Genomic DNA, 21,411 nt, shown 5'->3' with positions numbered 1-21,411 from the left:
TTAGCGCGCTGAAAAAGCCATCCAAAGGGCCGGACCTGTCAGCATCTAACAACTAATTAGCCCATACACTTACAATTTTTTTTAATTTAAATTTTCTCCTAATTACCTTTATATCCCACCGTACCTTTCTTCCTTATTTATTCACTATTCTTCCTCTCTTTTTTTTTACCTTTCTTCTTCATTTTTCTATCCGTTCCATCCAAAATTCTCCTTCGCTTATTATTAGTGAATCAATTTTTTAATCTTTCTCGTTTTATTTTTCTTTCATTTATTACCCGAATATGTTTGAAAGAAGAAACACTCATTAATCAATAACTCACAAAAAAAGATCTAATTTTTTTGGTGAAATAAAATTAAAGTTACCCAGCAAATTTATAAATTAATTTTGCAACAATAAAGTTAGTTTTTAAAGTAGTACCTGTGTATAACAATCTTCTTCAAACTAGCACAAGTTTTACCAATACTCTTCACTCAATCAGAACCCTAATGAACCCTAGATTTTTTAGTAAACCCCCAATCTCGAACAGAAACAAAATAAGACCGAGCAATAGAGGGTTATTGGGGAAAATCAAGGTTACATCGAAGCTTAATGGAGCAAATAGCTATTGAGTATCCATCATCGGAAGAGAGGAGAGATCAGGAGAATTGATGGAAATGATTTTACCCTACCCCTCTTTTTTTTCAAGCGGGTGAATATTTATCCCTCTAATAATATTTGATTATTATTTAAAAAAAATTGATTAAGTCAATTTTTAGATTAAGCCAATTAATTATCTCACATGTGGATTGCGACATGGAAATCTTTTATGATAATTTGGAGCATGTGACACTCGTTATCAGAAATACAACGTCACTATGAAGGAAAATATAGTTTATGGGGTCTTGAAGACACCAGATAGTTTAAGCAGAAAACTTACAAAGATGTGATAGTTTATAGGAATTTTAGGGTATTAACTCTTGTTTTAATAATTTTCCATGAAATGAAACCCTTCAACCGAAAGCAATATCTTGCATCAGGCCATCATAAGAAAGTGGATAAAGCCCCAAATGAACATTTTAATGAAACATTTCAATCCTAAATTAAATATTCTTTTACAAATAATGGGGTTTGCCATGGCAGTCGTTCCACAAATTAAAGAAAACTAAATAGTAATCAGCAGCTACAGTTAGCAACAAATTCTGACTAAATCACCATTCAGATGGACTAGGCAGAGGTTCAATATGATCAAACATATCCAAAGGAAAGTCATCAATGAAGCTATCCGGAGTAAGTGGCTTGTCAATCTCTCTCTTCACAATATTGTCACAACATGATCTTTCTACAAATGGGACTTGCACATTATCTAATTCAGAGCCATTGAACTGTCCAAACACATCAATGAAGTTAGGCATGTTGAATTCTTGATTTTCCAAAGGCAGACCAAAGTCAGTTTGAATATGTGATGATTCTATTCCAAGTTTATAGTCATTTGGAGTGAAATCAAGTTGAAGCAGGTTTGATTCAAAAGCAATGGAATTTGGATTCACTAGCTCTGGGAATGGGACCATGTTATGAGAGTTATCAACATAGGAAGATGAGCATGATTGTGACTTGGATAAAGATTCTTCTTGATCTGTTGATGAGCTGAATTTTGGTGCCTGAAAATTCCAAAAAAGAAGTCATGTATACTCAAGCTGAGAGAAGAAGAGAGATTACAATTAAAGGGCATTAAGCAATTATTCTTGGTAGAAGAAGTCTTTATAATAGAGTTCAGCTTCTAAAAAGAAATTCATTATCAGGTCACTTAAAAGACAATTGCAAGTAACTGTTTATAAAAAGTGAGATTTGTTAGAAAAACAAGTCAAGTAACATGTTAGTAAAATACATTAAAAATATAATACGATGTCTATATATAGGGGTTATACGATGTCTACATTAAAAATACGTGTAGCATGCCCTTTCACAAGGATGACATGCACAAATCGGAAAATGGTCAAAGTTACATGGAATAAAATTTATTTGCAGTTACCTCTATTGGAGGAGAATCTTGAAAAACATCATTTTGGCTATCGTTGTTTTTGTTGTTGTCGTTGTTCTGTGGCTTTGCAGGTTGTGGTGCTGATGTTCGTAAAATCCTAGCCAATCTCTTTTGGCGACTACTCCAAAAATTCTTAACATCATTGTCAGTTCTCCCCGGCAAATATGTTGCAATTCTTGCCCATTTGTTCCCAAATTGTGCCTGAAGTTCAATCACTGTCCTCTCCTCCTCCGCTGAAAACTTCACTCCACTTTTCACCAAAAAGTGAAAGAAAAGAAAAAGACAAAGAATTCAATGAATAATTTCAACAAATATTAGAAACTGAAGTCATAATTTTCAAAGTGCAATGTGTTCGCATTTAAATTTCTAAATCCGACGACACCTGATCAACTACAATTCCACTTGGCAGAAATCGTTTATATATATATATATATATATATTTAATAGGTATAAGAAGCCAACATAGCGCATGCAAGCAGAATCATCAGAACTATCAAATGTTTAAGAGAATTGATTAAAACAACCAACAACAGTCTTCAACATATTACAAAATTCCATAAAAAATTCTCAGATTTTGCAAATCTTAGTAGAAAAAAAAAGAGAAGAAGAAACAAAACCAAAAACCTCTCTTAAACTGCATTAAATGCAATGTAATAAAGTAACAAACCCTATGTTCCCAGTAGCGGATTCAGAATTGGAGCGTGACGGATTTATAGATTAAAATTAATGTCGGTTCTGAAATATATATTTAACATTTCATATAACATTTTAGACCCGTCACTGCCTACTACCACCTTAAAAAAACTTGACAAAGAAAAAACCAAAGGCTGAGTAATTATAAGATATTACTTCTTTAAGTTGGGTCGAAGTTTATTGACCCAACGAAGACGACAAGATTTTCCAGTACGTTGCAAAAGACCTTTGGATCGAATGGAGCTCCAATCTCTTGGACCATATTTCTTCACATGATTTAACAACACTTGATCTTCTTCTGCTTTCCATGGTCCTTTCTTTATTTCATCCTCATTATGTTCAAACTGATAACGACTACGATTATACGAAGACGAAGTTGATGATCTTCTTCCTTCCATATTTAACTCCACAAGAATCCTTAACTGTTTGATGTTTTATGTCTGCAAATTCTATGCTGATTTTATCTTTCCTTGAGATAGTGACGGTTAAAGGCGGTTATGGCCACTATCTGCCCACGAATTACCCCACTTTCCCCCCATTTTCCTCTTCATTTCAAATAAGGTCAAAATATTATTTTACATTTGCCACACGTTCGAGTTTAAAAAGTTGTGGCAGACTTATGTCGAATTAAAAAATTAAAACGTTTTGCACAGAGTTTAAAGAGTTTTAAGTCTATCAGGAATTATTAATTTTGCATAATTTTATATCGGAGTAGTTTTTTCTTACTTATAGGGTCACTAAATAATGTTTGGTTGAAAAATAATCAAAAATATTCTACTTGTAACACTTTTTGATAACAAACGCCAAGCAGGCTCTTCCACCTTGGCCTTTGGGTTTCATAGAGGCTTCTTATTGGGCTCTTCTGTTGGGTAACTGTTCTTTTACATTAATATTATAAAGTCAAAATGGCATGGTATAACAACCTATTAAGAAAATTAGCATTAAAAAGCCTTAGTTTTAGATATTGGCACCCTATAGCCCTAGTTTAAATTTTTATTTGTTTTAATTAGCATAGCATAGCCAACTTATCGTGCTTCAGCATTTTCCCCTCACTCCTCCCCTTTCTCCTTCTTTTACGCTTTTCTTCTCTATCTTCCCCAAATTTCAAAATTTTCAAATACCCCAATTCTCTCCATTTTTATCCGATTAGTACTCTGTACTATGTCTACTTAAAAATTTTCTTAACTCTTTTTTTAAATCAAGTCCCATTGTAGAAATTTGAAGATATTCTCATTCTTGCCAAGTTGACAAATGGGTAAAAATTCATATGGTAAGAAATCAAAATCTAAATCAAATGTGGTCAAATTTTCATCTCTTCATGTTGATTATGACTCTGACTTTGAAGAAACGGTGTTGAAGAGGTGCAAATCCTCACATGCAATAGTCGTTCGAAAGGACAATCGAAGGGAAAAACGGGTTGAAGCATTGCATACAAAAGACAAAGGAAAAAAAATCGAAAATGCATCTGCTATGCAACAAAATATTGCTATTAAACCCAAAAAGAGAAAGCGTGCTAGCACGGAGGAAGTTCAATTTGATAAACTTCCTGTGAAGGTATTTTTAATCTCAATTTATTTAATGTATTTTATCCGATTTATAGTTTACATTAGCTATAAGCATTCATTTTTTGTATTTGATGCTATGGAAAAGTGGTAATGGCTTTGAACTAAATATTTGTCGTCTCCAACTCACTGCTTCTATGCTAAATATATGTGGTAAAAGAATACTACTTATTCTTCGACTATGCTGTTATGTCAGCTTCACATGGAGAAATCTGGGAGGAGCTAGTGTTGTAACATAGTAGTTATAGAGCGTTGTTAAAAAAAAGTAGCTTCTATTTGGGAACCGAGACAATAGATTGTTGTGGTAACAAGAAATAAAAAGTAAATAAATAATTATTTGTCAAAAAAAAAAAAGTAGTCTGATTAGTAACAAATAAATTGTAACTCAGTGCAGACACAGATCTGATGATTTCCAATCTTTAGGATCTCGTATTTTATCTCACTTGAACCTTTTTTATTTAGTATTAGTATATTTTCTTTTATATTAATTCTTTTAACATGCATCAGCTGTGAGATTGATGAAAATGTATAGAACTATTCTTCTGAAGATGTATAGTTTAGGAAAATTTAATGATATTCATTGTTCATATATGGCTTAGTATAATTAATATTTTTTTTAATGTAGAAATGGGATTACTATGTCGCATTGGATGCAAAATTATCTTGTTCTCATTGGAGCTCACATACCAATATTGGGGTTGTTGATGAGTTAAAGTTGAAATTGACGGATGAGCAGATTCAAATGTTTAGGAAAACTTGTTTTGGCTATTTCCTCGATTTGCCTCCTGTTGTTGTACAGAATCAAGTTATACGGTTCTTAATGTCTAGGGAGTTGGTTCAAGATAGTGAGGATGAGTTTTACGTCAAGATCAATCATAGTACCCTGTGTTTTGGGATTAGAGAATTTGCAATTATATCTGGTTTAAGGTGTGTTGGTGAAGTCAATGATGAGGGAACTTATAGTGGATCAAATAGGCTCAAGGAAGCCTACTTTCCCGATCGTGATAGAGTATCAAAGGATGATCTTATTGATTGTTTTATGGAAAAAAGATGGCAGTCAGATAATGATGCTCTAAAGATTTCGTTATTGTACTTCATATACACCTTCTTATTTTTCACAATTAGTAAAAGATCCTTTGTAAGTAATCGAGATTTTTTTTTGATAGAGAGTGGGGAATACGAGCAGTTTCCATGGGGAAAAATTGTATTTAAAGCTTTGATTGGTTCTGTGAGAAATAAGTTCAGATTTGTAAAGAAGTTTCATAGGTTTGGGGGTTTACCACTTGCATTGCATATTTGGATTTATGAGTGTTGTTCTGAAGTAGACCCTAATATTGCCACCCGTGTTGCAAGCCGAGTGCCACGGATACTAAATTGGAATGTTACAAAAAGGCCTAGCTTTGAGAAATTATGCAACGGCATGTTGGGAGAATCAAGGAACAAGGTAACATTGTTAAATTCTTAAGTATTTTAAAGTATTCTGTTATGGTAAAGTAATTGTTATATTTTTATAGTTCCACTAAAATAGAACGATTCATAGTTCTATGCATAATAATATTCAACTTATGATGCTTGATATACATGTAATTAGCATCATAAATTGTTATCTTTTTGTTTATTGTAGTTGGTATTTACAAATATTTCTGCAACCGTGGATGAGTTAGGGGCATTATATTTGCCCATAAATGTTGAATTTGCTGCACAAAAAGGTGTTGTTTCTGAGGATGTTTGTCAACTTAGTGTCAATGAATCTGGTTACATAACGCCGCCTTTCAAAAGGAGCAACAAGCAGCAGCTACGAAATATAAATAGCAATGCCTCAAATGATGAAAGCTTTTTGGAGGGAAAATATAGTATAAGTGATTTTGAAAAGGTATGTTTGTTTTCAAATTACATTTGTTGAAATTCAGTGAATATTTTAGCAATAAAATTTTTTACTTTTAAACTCTATTAAGCTAAGAAGGGAATATGAGTCTTTCAAAAAGTTTGTGATAGAGTCATTCGAGAAAGTATTTAATGGTAATATACTCGCACATAATTACGATCAAAGGCCCGATGAGAATGTTGAGAATGATTTTGAAAAGGTAAGAGTTCTTTATATTAATTATTTTGTGAACCTTCATTCTCTTTTCTTATAAAAAGACCTTTTTTACTAATTTGTGCTAATTGTGTTCAGCTTAACAAGGATTTTTGTTTATTCAAGGAGTATGTGATGGATTCTTTTGCTAAATTATTTGATGAAAACAAAAATCTTCATAACAGATTCACTGAGAAGAGTGATGCAAAGGTATTCTAATCTAAAAAAGAACAATTTTATTTCAAAACTTAAAATTTCAACCATTCATATTGTTATGTATATAATTTATGAAATCATTATATTCACTAAATGTGTAACAGAGTGATGGAATAGCTGACAAGCAAGGTAATGTAGACATCGATTCTCCTAATAACAATCATGACCACGTTACTGATGAAGTTATTCATGTGCATGAGACTACCCAAATGAATATAATAAGTCAAGTCAACCAGGGAGATACCAATGTTCTTCATGGTATATTTGGAGTCATGTTTTATTTTATTAATAATTATACATGTTTATACAATCAACAAGTAAACTTATTTTAATATCTTTTATGATTTTTTTAACTAGACCGGTTGGAAAGTGTGGCTGAATATCGGAAAAATTTGCCTACGTTTGATGGTGGTGATTATCCGATTCCAAGCGAGTCTCAGATTGCTATACTTGAACAAACTGCTGTTCAAAAAGCTGTTGAGGTGGTAAATGAAACCAATGCCAAAACAATCCACAAGAGTAAGACGTATTGGAAAATATGAGAAGTCTCCATATATGTCACTTGATTCAGGAGATTGCAGTTCTGCGACACTAGTGCCTAAGCAATATTTTAACCTTAAGCATCCTTTTACTATTGACATCGGGGTTGAACCTGATATTGCTTTGCGTTGGGCTTTTGAGCAATTTGTTGATACGGGGACGTATAAAAAACCCAAGTAAGCTAATTTTTAATATCTAGCATAAATTATATTATTTTTTAATTTAATTTTTCTTTGATATTTAAGTTTTATATTTTATTTTTTAAGTGTGGGTGCGATCTACAAAAAGGGAAAGGATTTGATTGAGCCTTATGTCTTTAGAGATCATCATATTGTCAAGAAAGAATGGTTTCACACTTTGAATTACAGTGGTCAACCTTTGGACGACACGGTATGTTTTTTGTACTCCTTTTACATTAGATTATATCATTGTATATATGTGAGTGTGTGTGTGTGTGTGAGTATATATATATATATATATATATATATATATATATATATATGAATTTAAATACTAATATATGTTTTGTATCCATGTTCATTTTAATCCAATATGTATAACGCCATGTATAGCATAAACTCGCATGTATATCAGTATGTTCTAGTGATCCCTCACTTAACAGCCTCAGTACTGTGGATTATTTGAATGCATACACTTTGGATTAATAATATAAGGTTAATGCTTCAGGTCAATATCAAGCTTACCAAGTTCATTTTTTTTATTATTGCTTTGAAGGAATTGAGAGCTCACATGAACTAAATTGATAACATATCTCCTTAAAATAGGTTTTGCACATTATGATAGTCTAAATTTATGTGTAAATGAAGATTGTTTGGTGCCTTCTAATGCCAAAGTAATCGCTGCAACGTCATTCTTTCGTGCAGTTGTATGTGCTTTGTCTAGTGAGAGTAATTAATTGTCGTTCTGTCATTTATAACCATTTATAAACAATGGAAGTAACTGTATAACTGATTAGCGTAATTGTATATTAAAACCTTCAACTATATGGATATGCTGTATATCTACATGTATATCAGACCCAAAAATTATTAACTTTATCTTCTTACAACCATTCTTTTTTAAAAGTATATCCTGATATGTATATCTAAGACTAAAAAATATAACTATATTTTTATAATATTATTTCATGGATATCAAGACAGTAATTGTATATCATATAATGCTTAACTTGAAACATATCAGTTTTTACTTAAATGCTTAGTTTTATTTTATTAAATCTTTAAGTGTTATATTTATTGACTTAAATCTGTTTTTATTTTGGCAGCATATTGATGTCATCTTCTACTATCTAAGGAAAAAAATAAAGTATGATGTTAACGTTCCAAAGTCCTTCACCACGACAAACTTTCCATTTTGTGTTAAGGTAAAATCATTGTATGATCAGTTTCTGTCGAGCAATAGGGACTATGGTGTCATCCCTAAGGATCATGAAATAGCTGATTATATGCGAGGCTCTCGCATGCCGTGTAATATTCCGTGGCACACTGTCGATCATGTACTAATTCCTATAGGCTTAAAAGACGAATGACATTGGATTTTAGGTGTGTTGACTTTTAAGGACAGGTGCATACATGTGTATGATTCCATCAGAGGAGCGCAACATGATGCTAAAATTCGTGAGGCCGTTCAACCATATGCAGTGTTGATTGCTCGTTTCTTGGCTAGTACAGGTTTTTATAGGAAGAGACATGATATTGATTTGACCAATGTACCATACAGTGACAGATCACTTGCTGATCCATTAGCTATTCACTTGGTTGATGATCTGCCACAACAAGAAAACGCGTATGTTAAGTTTTCGATATTTCATTTCTTTAAATAATTATATTTTATTAAAGGGCGTTGATTCCTTCTAATTTATCTTCACTTTGTTTTAGTGATTGTGGTGTATATGTGGCATCTTTTGCGGAGTATTTTATCCATCAAAGATCAATTCCAGCTGTCTTCGATGCAGATCAACATCGCAAACGACTTGGTACATTATTGTGGGATTATGGTAGATCTAAACAAGAGAATGAAAATGAAAGTGAGCTAGAGTTTTCTAAAAGAAGTTTCAGAATAAATGCTCCTGCAACATTGAAGAACAATTAGTCTTACTCTTTAGTTTAGTTATCTATTATTTTGGGATATGTAAATACATTTGTGTTTTATTAATGGCACAATATTTGTAATATATTATTTATATTTTGCAGGTTTAACGTATCTTTTTTCTTTTTTTGTCAAATTAAGAAATTACTAGTATGTAGCATGGGTATATTTATGGAATTTTTTTTTTACTTTGTTTAATGTTTATTATTTTTTTTAAAATTTAACATGTGTATGTCTAAATTTTCTTTAGCATGCTCATGTCTAACATAAATGAATATGGTAGTTCCATAAACAAACCCCACCATTATTGTGTATCTCTACCCACATGTATATCAATACATAATTTTACTACTACATTATATATATATATATATATATATATATATATATATATATATATATATTGTTCTGTATATCCTTAAACTAACACAATAGCATTGTGTATATCGCTATCCACATGTATATCAGTACTTAATTGTACAACTACAGGTAAATATTTAAGTGAACTAACTACACCAGTGTAGTTTATAAATATAGTATACATTTAAGAGAGATAACATGTATATCCAACTATGTATATCCGTGAACCTACTACTCTATTTTTGAGTATATCTCCGTTCCCATGTATATCAATACCTAGTTGTACAATTACATGTTTACATTTATTTGAGCTAACATGTATATCCTGATGTGTATATCCTTGAACTCACAACACCAGTTTTTTGTATAACTCTATCCCCATGTATATCAATACTTAATTGTTAAAAAACATGTATACATTTTATTTTATATTTGTATGTGTAACAAGCACAGAGATATATATCCAAACTTGATTCAGTGTTTAGTATGACGACATATTAATTCAACTTCATATAAAATGATTAAATTGTAAAGATCATGTGCCAAAATATTATTTACATGTCAATGCAATAATATACATGATGATATACATGTCCTACACAACTTAAAGTATTGACCTTGTCCAACTAATTTATATGATACATTTTGATATACATACGAAAATGCTAAATTAAAACTTGCATACACAAGTGCAAAACTTAAATAACTTCTGAACATGAATAATACTTCAATCATTTAATAAACTTGATATATATACAAACAATTTATCTTTAAGGTCATTCAGTGGTTATATATATATCTTGTTCTGTATATATATATATATATATATATATATATATATATATATATATATATATATATATATATATTATTCTGTATATCTTTAAACTAACACACTAGCATTGTGTATATCGCTATCCACATGTATATCGGTACTTAATTGTACAACTACAGGTAAATATTTAAGTGTGCTAACTTGTATATACTGATATTTATATCCGTGAACTAACTACACCAGTGTAGTTTATAAATATAGTATACATTTAACAGAGATAACATGTATATCCTACTATGTATATCCGTGAACCTACTACTCTATTTTTGAGTATATCTCCGTTCCCATGTATATCAATACCTAGTTGTACAATTACATGTTTACATTTATTTTGAGCTAACATGTATATCCTGATGTGTATATCCTTGAACTAACTACACCAGTTTTTTGTATAACTCTATCCCCATGTCTATCAATACTTAATTGTTCAAAAACATGTACACATTTTATTTTATATTTGTATGTGTAACAAGCACAGAGATATATATCCAAACTTGATTCAGTGTTCAGTATGACGACATATTAATTCAACTTCATATAAATTGATTAAATTGTAAAGATCATGTGCCAAAATATTATTTACATGTCAATGCAATAATATACATGATGATATACATGTCCTACACAACTTAATGTATTGACCTTGTCCAAGTAATTTATATGATACATTTTGATATACATACGAAAATGCTAAATTAAAACTTGCATACACAAGTGCAAAACTTAAATAACTTCCGAACATGAATAATACTTCAATCATTTAATAAACTTGATATATATATACAAACAATTTATCTTTAAGGTCATTTAGTGGTTATAAGGTATATTTCTACATGTTCTCCTATTGTGGCCCTCACGTCCACATTGTCCGCATGAACTCTTTGGCCTCTTAGCTTGTGATTCTGAAACCTTCTTGTATCTCACCTTCTTCGGTCTTCCAGGCATCTTATTCCAAACTGGTGGCAACACAACTTGTTCTAATACCTCTACTGGAATTGTCCATGTGCTTTCATCTAGATGAGGATAAATTGGAATGTCGTATGCTTTCAACATGTATTCATTGCTGTAGTACATAGAGAAGTAATCTTCACCCTCTAAGTTTTTTGACCTCAAAACCGCCCACGCATGCGGACAAGGGATTTGATCAAGCTGGAACCTTCTACAACTACATGTCCTTTCCCTAAGGCAAACGATGAACAACCTCCCATTATCAATAACTGAATGTAAGTTTTCAGTCGATGGTCTTACCTATATTTGGTAGAAAAGCAAGATTAGTCTACACTTTATGTATAAAATCCAAAAGAGTAACTTTATTGAGTTATTCTGTAGAAAAACATGAAGTTTGAAAATAAGGAATATGTTATATAATATAAACTTACCATCATATGTTGTGATGCATCAAGATTTTCATCCAGTATAGCATTGTACTTAAAGGTAAGCTTTGTAAATGTTGCTTGTGCAGTGTTTCGATTTGTGTAGTTCCACCTGTTGATCAACATTCGAATTTCTTCCAGTAACTGCTGTATCGGAAGTTCCCTCGCTTCCTTAGTTGCTGAATTTAATGATTCTGCAATGTTAGAAGTCATTGTCATTGTTCTGTTGACTTTTGCATGCGCTCTACTCCACCTGTGATACCCAATATCAAATAAGTAATCCTTCACTCTTCCATCTATTTGTTCCATCTATGTCATATGGTGATTAAACTCTTGAATAGTATATGATCTTGCAGTAGCAAAAAATATCTCTCTTAGCTCTTCTTGGCTCCTCTTATATCTGTCTTTTATGTTATTCCATAGATGTCATATACAAACACAATGAGAAACTTGAGGATATACTATTGAAGCTGCCTTAGCTATGCTCTCATTTCTGTCCGATACAATGCACATGTCATCTCTATCACCAAACGCTTCTTTGAACCTTTCAAAGAACCACCCCCATGAGGCATCATTCTCCTTATCAACAATTGCATATGCAAGTGGAAAAATCTTGCCTGTTTACAATATATTAATTATATTCCTTCAACAAAGTATTTATTATAAATATATTCTATTTAATAAATACCTATGGATGATTAGTTGATATGCACGGATTTAAAATAACTATATAAGTGTAAATGGCTATACACAGAACTTTTATACATATATGTATACTCTGATATACAATTAGTTCTTTGGATATACATGAATATGTTACTAATATTTAGAATAAATGAAATATAGTAGAGTATTTCTAGAACAAACCTCCAGCATCTTGCGAGCAAGCTGTGAGTAACATTCCTCTGTACGTTGCTTTAAGGAAGCTTCCATCAACCACAACAATAGGTTTGCAAAATTCCCATCCCTTTATTGATGCATATAAGGCGACAAAGGCATACATGAAGTGTTCTTCATCTGATTTTCTCAAACACACAACTGACCCGGGGTTGGAATGCATCAACATATATAAGTAACTTGGCAGCTTTGCATACGACTCACTTGGGTCTCCTCTTAAAAACTGAAGGGCCTTTTGCTTTGATCTATTTGCCTTCCAGTAGCTTAAGTCAATACCGTAATGTTTCTTCATGTCTTTAATTATGTCCTTTGCAGTGTATATTATTTTTGGATCAACATATTTATCACAAATAATTCTTCCAATAACAGGAGCAGTAGCTACACGTTGTGTAAACAACCTATCCCTCGCCGAACATGTGTGATCCTTACTGAATTTTCTAACCCTAAAGATTTTTGACTTGTTTAGCGATGAAGACTTGAAAAACCACGTGAAACGGTCATTGACACATACCAGACAGTATCTAATAACATCCAAATTTACACGATAATAAATAAATTAAGATAAACTATTGTGTGTTGTGAAAATAAAAAAACTGTTGATTGTATACAATTATTAAAGTTAGATATACATTCATACCTTGATGGACTTGATCGATCAACCTTAAACTGAAATTTTTTCTGAATAGCATAGTTTTTTAACGCCATCATCAGTGTCTCCTTGTCCTTGTAAAGTTGGCCTTCCGAAACAGTATTATTTAGAGGATCATCTATTATTGGAGTTTCATCAAAATCTACAACTTCAGCATCATCTACGTTATCAAACGCAATCAACTGTAGTGTATCCCCGTTATGCATATCATATGTATTAGCAATTTGTAGGCATACAGATGAATTTTCCTCGTTTCGATTAAACGCGTGCATATCTTTCTCTTTCACTGTTAAACACAGCGGATACTCATTAAACGCATAATTTTTCTTCTTCAACTCGATATATACACGCAATCTCATATCATTGTGTATCATCATTGGTGGTGAATCTTCATCGCATTTATACTGGATTTCAAGCAGATTAATTGTGGTGTCAATCATCAATTGTTTTGAAATTGTAGAAACAAAATCAATAAATTTAGTTTCAGTACTAATCACCATTCCTTCAACTGAGTAATCCACAAATCGATTGTTGATATCCCAGCGTCCCCCGTGCTGTATCAAAATCGGCAAAGTAGCCATTGAATCTGTATTCTATATACAGAGATTAAAACCCTTCTTCTTCGGTATCTTAGAACTTCAAAAATAAAAAATAAAATTGTTTCCAAAGAAAGAACTAATTATTGCATCAGAATACAGAAATTTGATATTCAATTTCCGTGATGGCTGAAAAATCTTCGCACCCTTGTTGATTTTTGAAGGAAATATATTTTCTGCATTTGGGTTTATTTTGGTCGACTGGGTAGTTACCCTTCTGATGGGATACATCATGCAAGCGTGTTTGGAGGACAAAATCTTAAAACCCCCCTAGTTTTGAGGGGTTGCATAATCGTGTCTTTTAGGATTTGGCTATTTTATGCCAATATTTTTGGGCTACTAGTGCCAACGTAAATTTATGGCCAATACAATGCCAATTATAGTGAAGGATTGCTATACGGTGTCAATTCCTCTATTATAAATTTAGAAATTTTTGGGGTATTATCACTTTTAACCCGCGCCAGAAACTATTTATATCTATTAGCCAAAAAATTGTATAGAATTTGTATAATTTTTGTATATATATATAGAGAGAGAGAGAGAGAGATACAAATTTTATATTTTTTTCTGACTATTATTTTTATATCGGCTATATAGTGTCAGTTTTTCAATTTTTTAAGAGACTATTACCTAGTTATTGTTATAAAACATTGAAAATAAAATAAAAAAGAAGAATATTGCATAGAAAGTAGGGAGAGAGAATTCTTATTGATTTTGGGATGAAATACAATAGAATAGAACCCTCTATTTATAGGGAGAGAGTGACTTAGCCACCAAGTAATAAACCCTAGAATCTCTCTAAATATAGACATTCACCATAAATAAAATTCTATTTATAATACTTCCCATGAATGTCTATTCAACAGATAATGTGCCTCGTTAAAACCTTAAATAAAATAAAACCCAATGGGAAAAAAATTCTAGAAAAGGAAAAAAGAGTACACATATCTAATAATACGCCTTTTGGTTGCCTCGTTAAAAACCTTGCAAGAAAAATCCAGTGGGGTAAAACCTTGTAAGGAAAAAAGAGTGCAACGCGCATTAACTCCCCCTGATGAGAGCATCAATTCACATCCTTGAGCCTTCACATTCCAATCTTGTGCACCATCTTCAAGAGATCGTTAGTAGAGATTTGATAAATAAATCAGCCATATTAACTTGAATGAATATTTTGCACCTTGAAATTATCATTTTTGATAGAGATGAATTGTCTTCATATGATCCTGTTGGAATCGTCATTTCAATATCATCACATAAGGGCAAAAACTCTTGCAATCATATTATCATGCGTGTAAATATACCAAGATACATTTGTGTACAAATTGCACTGAAGATGTGGTACTTCAAGATCAAGAATTGTATATGTTTTAAACAATTTAAATCCTTCAAGGATTGTCATATAAGTCATATAATAGACTTTAATTAGATGCATATCAAGTTTTCATGTCATGCTAGACAAATAAGATATCGAAAACTGATTGCACATATCATTGACTTTATACTTTCAAGTGTTTGAACTATATGTCCAAAACTACATGTCTTTCATATTAAACCAATTCTATTTGAATTGTGTATCATCTATTTGGCCAATATTTTTGTGTCTGTCTTGACAGCCTTAAGATCATCATATATACTTAACGCTATGATAGATGTCGTCGACAAATATTTTATATCGGTTCCAATAATTTTTCATAAAGATATAACATAGAGATCTCTTCATTCATATATTCAGGTACCTGAATCTCTCATGAGATTTTATGAAGTGTTATGTCATGTGATCTTCTAGATCACTTGCCTCCTTATTATGATCAGTTTGATCATTTGATCATCTTCTTTATCAAGAAGTTTTATTTGAAACCGATTTGTCTATATGCTTTAAGCGTACCATAAACTTTTTCCTTCTAGGACTTAATATGAGCATTTGCAATGAGAATATAGTTACTTTCTTTGGGTCAGCAAATGCGTCTGGCATGCTTTGCAATATATTGCAAATGAATTATCCTTTATTGAACTTCAAGTTCATATTATTTTATTCGAGGATCTAGATGCACACATGATAAGTCATTCCACGTAACATTTTCTCAAATATTTATCATCTCTCCCCTCATGTTAGAAAAACCAACTTGCTTCATCAACTTTAGAAATCCATCTTTGTGTGTTATGGTGCTAATCAAAATATACACTGCACATCAATAATAATAAGATGAAATTATTCGGTTCCTGACCCTGAACCACTTGTAAGGGGAGAATATAGTATACTTTCGTATGTAACCTATATCACACTGATATAGATAACTTTGTTCTCATAAGCAATAGTTTAACTATTAAGTGGAGGCACTCAATAAATCATTTTGCTAAACCAACTGTGATATAAACTAACTTATCATGAACTGTCTTGAATAGAAATTTGTAAATTATGCTCCAAATTAAATTATTGAGCAATTTACCTCGCAAACATCAGGTTGCGGGTTAATAATAATCGCACATGTAACCATCTCAGATGCATCTTATGTGGTATACATGGTAGGTGAATGAGCTCATATTCACCTTTGATATTTTCAGCATTCATGGGATTCAATCCCAATTTTAGTTGGTCTATTAATTAATAAGAACAAGCAACATAAGAGAATTCGTAAAGAACTTTCTAGTTCTTTAATATTTACCTATGTGAATTCTCTTTTATTTTTGCACATCATACTTAAATTGATATGGCTAAACTAATTATGCCAACTGAATACATTATCAATATTGATAAGTTCATATTTATACCATGACGTGTGCAATTATCAATAAACTCTAAGTTTATTATGATATGAATTTTTATATTAATAAATATCCACTTTATTGTAGGATTATTTTATTTGTGTAGTACAAATTGGAGAATAAAGCGGGTAATTTTTTTCACATACATATTACTCCGCTACAAGTTGTAGTAATAGAAAATATTAATCTTTCCTTTATTTATAGTCTCAATATAACCAATCGCTTTCGCGAATACTTTTGAAACTCAATTAAGTTTCTTTGAGACTTACTACAACACAATACCTTATTGATAATCAGTTTTATTCCTCCAAAATAGTAATAATTGGCTCTTCGAGAGCTCTCAATTAATTTGGTACTACCACATATTCATCAACATCCATATGGTAAATATCTCTTTTAAAGAGAAAGTTATACCATTATGGTCATTGTCAAAATTATATGCAAGATCTGTTTCTTGCATTACTGTTATTCTTTAATAATAACATTACCAAAATATTTTGGCGTACAATAGGTACGTGACCAATAACCATTCATGCCATAATAATGACATTGTTTCCTTGTATCATCTCAAACCTCCTTCTAGAGGTGAGCGTGGTATATTCACTACCACTAGCACATTCATATTCTTCCAAGAATGAATATGTATTCATAAATCAGATGTTGTCACATTCATATCATGAATGGACCATAATCATCTATATGTGCTTTATAAAATCTCATGTCAAATTGATGATAAATATTACTTTCACAGAGTGAAGACTTATTTTAAGAATCCTTATTATTCTCATTATCATAATGATGACGATTATAATTTCGTCTATTGCCACGTCCACATCTATTGATACCTTCACGGTAATAATTTTACCTTCTTTCAGACTTATCACATATTGCTATCAAATTCTCTTAAGGGAATCAGAATGAAGCAAATTCAATGGGACGAATTTTCACTTCTTGTGCTCACGATCATACATGACTTTGATCATGGCAAAACATAGAGATTTTACCACTTCGAGTGGTTATAATTTCTTACTAACTCCATTACAGTTATAATCAAAATTTATTTTCTTTGCTTGTATTTAAAATCAAATTATAGAATAAAAGAGAAAAATACGGTAAAATACATACCTTAAATCCATAATTTAATCATGAAGGAAGTTCATGGAACAATTGACAATCATTATGCTCAATCTCAAAGCTTCTACTCAATTGGTAGAGTCTTGTGCTAATAACATGTTATAAAACAATAAAAAAAAAGAATATTGCATAGAAAGTAGGGAGAGAGAATTCTTATTGATTTTGGGATGAATTACAATGGAATAGAACCCTCTATTTATAGGGAGAGAGTGACTTAGCCACCAAGTAATAAACCATAGAATCTCTCTAAATATAGACATTCACCATAAATAAAATTCTATTTATAACAGTTATAAACTTATTCACCCTCTCTATTAAGGTTTCAACTTGATTATACAATTTATCAATACTTTATCAATTATACAAAACACTATTAAATGATTGTCCCTTGATTGTAGTTTTTAGTTTGGTAAATCTCTTTAATTGATTCCCCTCCCATGCAACTTATATATGAAGCTTTTTAATTGATTTGGACGAGACAAAGAGAATCCTATTTTACCTTGTTATTCTTGCACAAATTTCTGCCGCGGCCATGCCAAAATGGATACTGTGGACTCTGTTTAGAGATTTCATTAGATTTTTTCTTGTCGAACCAAATTTTCTAGAACCCAATATTGTTCGAACCTGTCTTCCACCATCATTAATAACAACCTTAGAAAGCTAAAAAAAATAAGATAAGACTGATTGGAAAATACTTTTATCTCAGCATTTGATTAAATTTATTAGAGAATAGTGGGGCGCCTTACGCCTTAGCTGGGAAATGCACGACCTAGATTTAAAGAAGATGAAGAATACAGCAACCTACATCTGTTGTCACAACAAAACATACAAATCATCATACTATATTATAAGTGTGAAGATCCTAAGTCAAAATTAAAAGACTAAAATGACCATGTAAAATTGAATAACCATTTTGCCCTTCAATTAAACACTACTCCTCCTATAATACTAATGTACAAAACCGTCAAAATACTTAATAATAAATATGTCACTATCAAGAACCATAAAGATAATGGAATTAGCCCTTTCTACTACCTAACATTATTAGACGTTTTAACTTATAGCGTGAATTAGAACAACATGTTAAGTGAATTAAATTATCGTACAAATAAACAGACAATGATATAATTATCTCATTAGGTTCTTAGAGTCATTATAAGTCACTTTAGATACATATCCACAATCGTAGTATTCACATTAAAATATAGCAAAATTCATGTGGAACGACCATTCTGGCCGTCACTCAACACTATTGCAATAACACTTCTTAGACAGAAATGTAAATATACGTGCATTCTAATAAAGATAACAAAAAGAGAAAAAAAAGTTAAAAATAAGAACGAAAAAAGACAATTGTCGGATACATTTCAGATGGTCAATTTTTAGAAAGACCTTTGATTTTTTCGGAAAGGTGTAATGAATACAAAACGGTAAAATAGAAATACAAGAAAGTGGATACATCGCTCTCTTAATTATCAGGACTAATGGTGATGCTTAAAATTCTAAATAAAATTAGGTATATATAGTCATAGTCAATATCATCGACTTCTCCCATATCTTCTTTCTGAAAAATACTAAGACACTAATTTATCACTCCATCCGACTTCAAAATCTTTAGTTCAAATCCATGAAGATATGATGTATAACAAACATGAAATTTTTTCCGCGTTATAGTCTCAATAGCAGGAGAATGTGCACAAAGATAAAATATCGTCATCACCATAAATTATTTTGAATTATGGTTTGGCATGTGGATTTCACATATAGCTCAGTTGTATGCGAGAGTATACGGTTGTTTCCCATGTCAGTGTCACAACCTTTTTTAATGATACGACTCTTGGCTTCGCCGCTGCGTCAATTTTCATGGATCAACTGAGAGTTAGATACGGACAATAAGGTTTCTCCTTTTGCTTTATCTTTCTTTAGAATTTTGCTATTAAATTGTTCATTACAGTCATTTTCATGTTCCATACTCAAACAATTATCTTAACCTTCCAAAAACTTTCAGAGAGACATAAGATGATAAGGATGAGTGATCGTTTTAGAGGCAAGCTCTTTTGGAGCAAGTTTAGGCAAATCAACCTCAAATATTGACCACAAAAATGTGGAGCTTGAATTGCGACTGGAACAACTCGCTGAAGAAGCCTATGCTTGGCAACATAGTTCCAAATACAGTAAAAATCTAGGCTTAAAATTAAATCTTCAGCATGTTTATGCACATAGTAGAGATTATAAGGAAGGTTACGGCGATAGCAAGGCAGATGACACAATATCATGCTCTAATGGACCTTGACCAAAAAAAAAATTATAGTAATTAGTCGTGGAAAGTTTCACTTCGAATCCTTAGTTGGTTGTAACTTTCAGTCATTATTTACTTTTTGGGGCCCACTTTATTTTTAGTTGACAGAAAAAGATCTTTTTGTTTATGAGTAAAAAGGGAAAAGTTCTCAAACCTATATTTAGAAGAACTCAACATAATTAGTTAACAAGAAATAACATTAAAGTTGGACCTTTTATGGAACATATAAACATCAACAACATTATTTATAAGGAAGTATCAACAAGATATGATCATATTACATGTTTGTATATACCTAATTATTTTGTATTCAATAATTAAGTCAGCCGAATGTACTCACCATTCATCAGTTTGAGCTTGCGTTTTTTCCCTTTAAAATTCATGTCACTTATCACAAATATTTTAATATTATTTATATTGTTTAAGAAGTATGGACTAATTGACATGGAATACACGTGCAACGCACGTGTCCAAATACTAGTATAACAAATTTAGAACTTGGTAATTTAAAGAAGAAGAATATAGCAATCCAGATCTATTATTAACAACAAAATATAACAAATTCAGAATTTGATAACTGCTTTCTGTTGTATAACTAACAAAAATAATGCTTCTATTTCGTTCCCATGGTGTGAGCAGAGAAGTAAGAAATAGGTTTCCATTGTCTGTCACAATTTCAGCAACTTCAACATAGGTTTCGAGCATAATAAGAAAGAAGAAAGGGACTGTCACAATCCGAATTTTTCACCGTCGGGACCGTAATGGCGCCTAACATTGTATTCGTTACGCAAGCCAACGTTACAAATTATTTCGCCTTTTTCCTTTATCTTTTAACAATTTGCAAGTTAACAAAAGTAAATCAGCGAAATAAATGCGGAAGAACAGAATTTAATAGATTATCTTAATACAAATAACGAAACAGTAATAAAACTTCACCCAGAACTGGTGTCACAACTCACAGACGGTCTACGAATACTACAAACAATGGTATGAAAAAGGAAATGTACATCTGTTCGAAAGTAGATAAAAAGAAAAGAAATATGATAGAAGGGACGCCAAGGCCTGCGGACGCCTGCAGGACTACCTCGGGTCTCCAGTGGACTAAGGCAGCCACCCAACTCTACTCACACGGTTCAGTACCGAGATCTGCACAAAAAATGCAGAGTGCAGTATCAGTACGACCGACCCCATGTACTGGTAAGTGTCGAGCCTAACCCCGACGAAGTAGTGACGAGGCTAGGACACGACAAACATCATAAACCTGTGCAGTTAATCAGTATAATAACAGAG

General features: G+C 31.8%; 3 protein-coding genes across 3 annotated transcripts; 1 reads left to right on the top strand and 2 right to left on the bottom strand.

The window, feature by feature from the left end:
* Window positions 1-1,131: 1,131 nt before the first annotated feature.
* Window positions 1,132-3,109, bottom strand: LOC104219454 (transcription factor DUO1-like). Its single transcript, XM_009770144.2, has 3 exons — window positions 2,868-3,109; window positions 2,010-2,268; window positions 1,132-1,638 (listed from the first exon to the last, which is right to left on the bottom strand). The coding sequence occupies exons 1-3, from the start codon at window positions 3,107-3,109 to the stop codon at window positions 1,189-1,191; spliced, it is 951 nt and encodes a 316-aa protein (XP_009768446.1). The 3' UTR covers window positions 1,132-1,188.
* An 853-nt stretch (window positions 3,110-3,962) lies between these two features.
* LOC104219453 (uncharacterized) lies at window positions 3,963-8,655 on the top strand. Its single transcript, XM_070153877.1, has 10 exons — window positions 3,963-4,265; window positions 4,899-5,717; window positions 5,898-6,146; window positions 6,229-6,357; window positions 6,450-6,560; window positions 6,671-6,824; window positions 6,924-7,085; window positions 7,138-7,282; window positions 7,373-7,496; window positions 8,392-8,655. The coding sequence occupies exons 1-10, from the start codon at window positions 3,963-3,965 to the stop codon at window positions 8,653-8,655; spliced, it is 2,460 nt and encodes an 819-aa protein (XP_070009978.1).
* Window positions 8,656-11,217: 2,562 nt separating this feature from the next.
* On the bottom strand, window positions 11,218-13,910 carry LOC104219455 (uncharacterized). The gene is made up of 5 exons (XM_070153876.1): window positions 13,318-13,910; window positions 12,651-13,201; window positions 12,222-12,400; window positions 11,790-12,092; window positions 11,218-11,658 (listed from the first exon to the last, which is right to left on the bottom strand). The coding sequence occupies exons 1-5, from the start codon at window positions 13,908-13,910 to the stop codon at window positions 11,218-11,220; spliced, it is 2,067 nt and encodes a 688-aa protein (XP_070009977.1).
* Window positions 13,911-21,411: the final 7,501 nt, after the last annotated feature.

Source organism: Nicotiana sylvestris, chromosome 8 (assembly GCF_000393655.2).
Source record: "Nicotiana sylvestris chromosome 8, ASM39365v2, whole genome shotgun sequence".
Lineage (NCBI taxonomy): Eukaryota > Viridiplantae > Streptophyta > Magnoliopsida > Solanales > Solanaceae > Nicotiana > Nicotiana sylvestris.
The sequence above is the reverse complement of the archived record's forward strand: the minus strand, read 5'-3'. Positions and strand labels throughout refer to the sequence as shown.

Coding starts and splice junctions, on each gene's coding strand:
- LOC104219454 (XM_009770144.2), bottom strand. CDS start 3,109: ATGGAAGGAAGAAGATCATCAACTTCGTCTTCGTATAATCGTAGTCGT. Junction 2,269..2,867: donor CTTCGACCCAACTTAAAGAA/GTAATATCTTAT, acceptor TTTGGTGAAAAG/TGGAGTGAAGTTTTCAGCGG. Junction 1,639..2,009: donor AAGATTCTCCTCCAATAGAG/GTAACTGCAAAT, acceptor TGGAATTTTCAG/GCACCAAAATTCAGCTCATC.
- LOC104219453 (XM_070153877.1), top strand. CDS start 3,963: ATGGGTAAAAATTCATATGGTAAGAAATCAAAATCTAAATCAAATGTG. Junction 5,718..5,897: donor TGGGAGAATCAAGGAACAAG/GTAACATTGTTA, acceptor TGTTTATTGTAG/TTGGTATTTACAAATATTTC. Junction 7,283..7,372: donor GGGACGTATAAAAAACCCAA/GTAAGCTAATTT, acceptor TTATTTTTTAAG/TGTGGGTGCGATCTACAAAA.
- LOC104219455 (XM_070153876.1), bottom strand. CDS start 13,910: ATGGCTACTTTGCCGATTTTGATACAGCACGGGGGACGCTGGGATATC. Junction 12,401..12,650: donor TTGCTCGCAAGATGCTGGAG/GTTTGTTCTAGA, acceptor TATTGTAAACAG/GCAAGATTTTTCCACTTGCA. Junction 11,659..11,789: donor ATGCATCACAACATATGATG/GTAAGTTTATAT, acceptor TACCAAATATAG/GTAAGACCATCGACTGAAAA.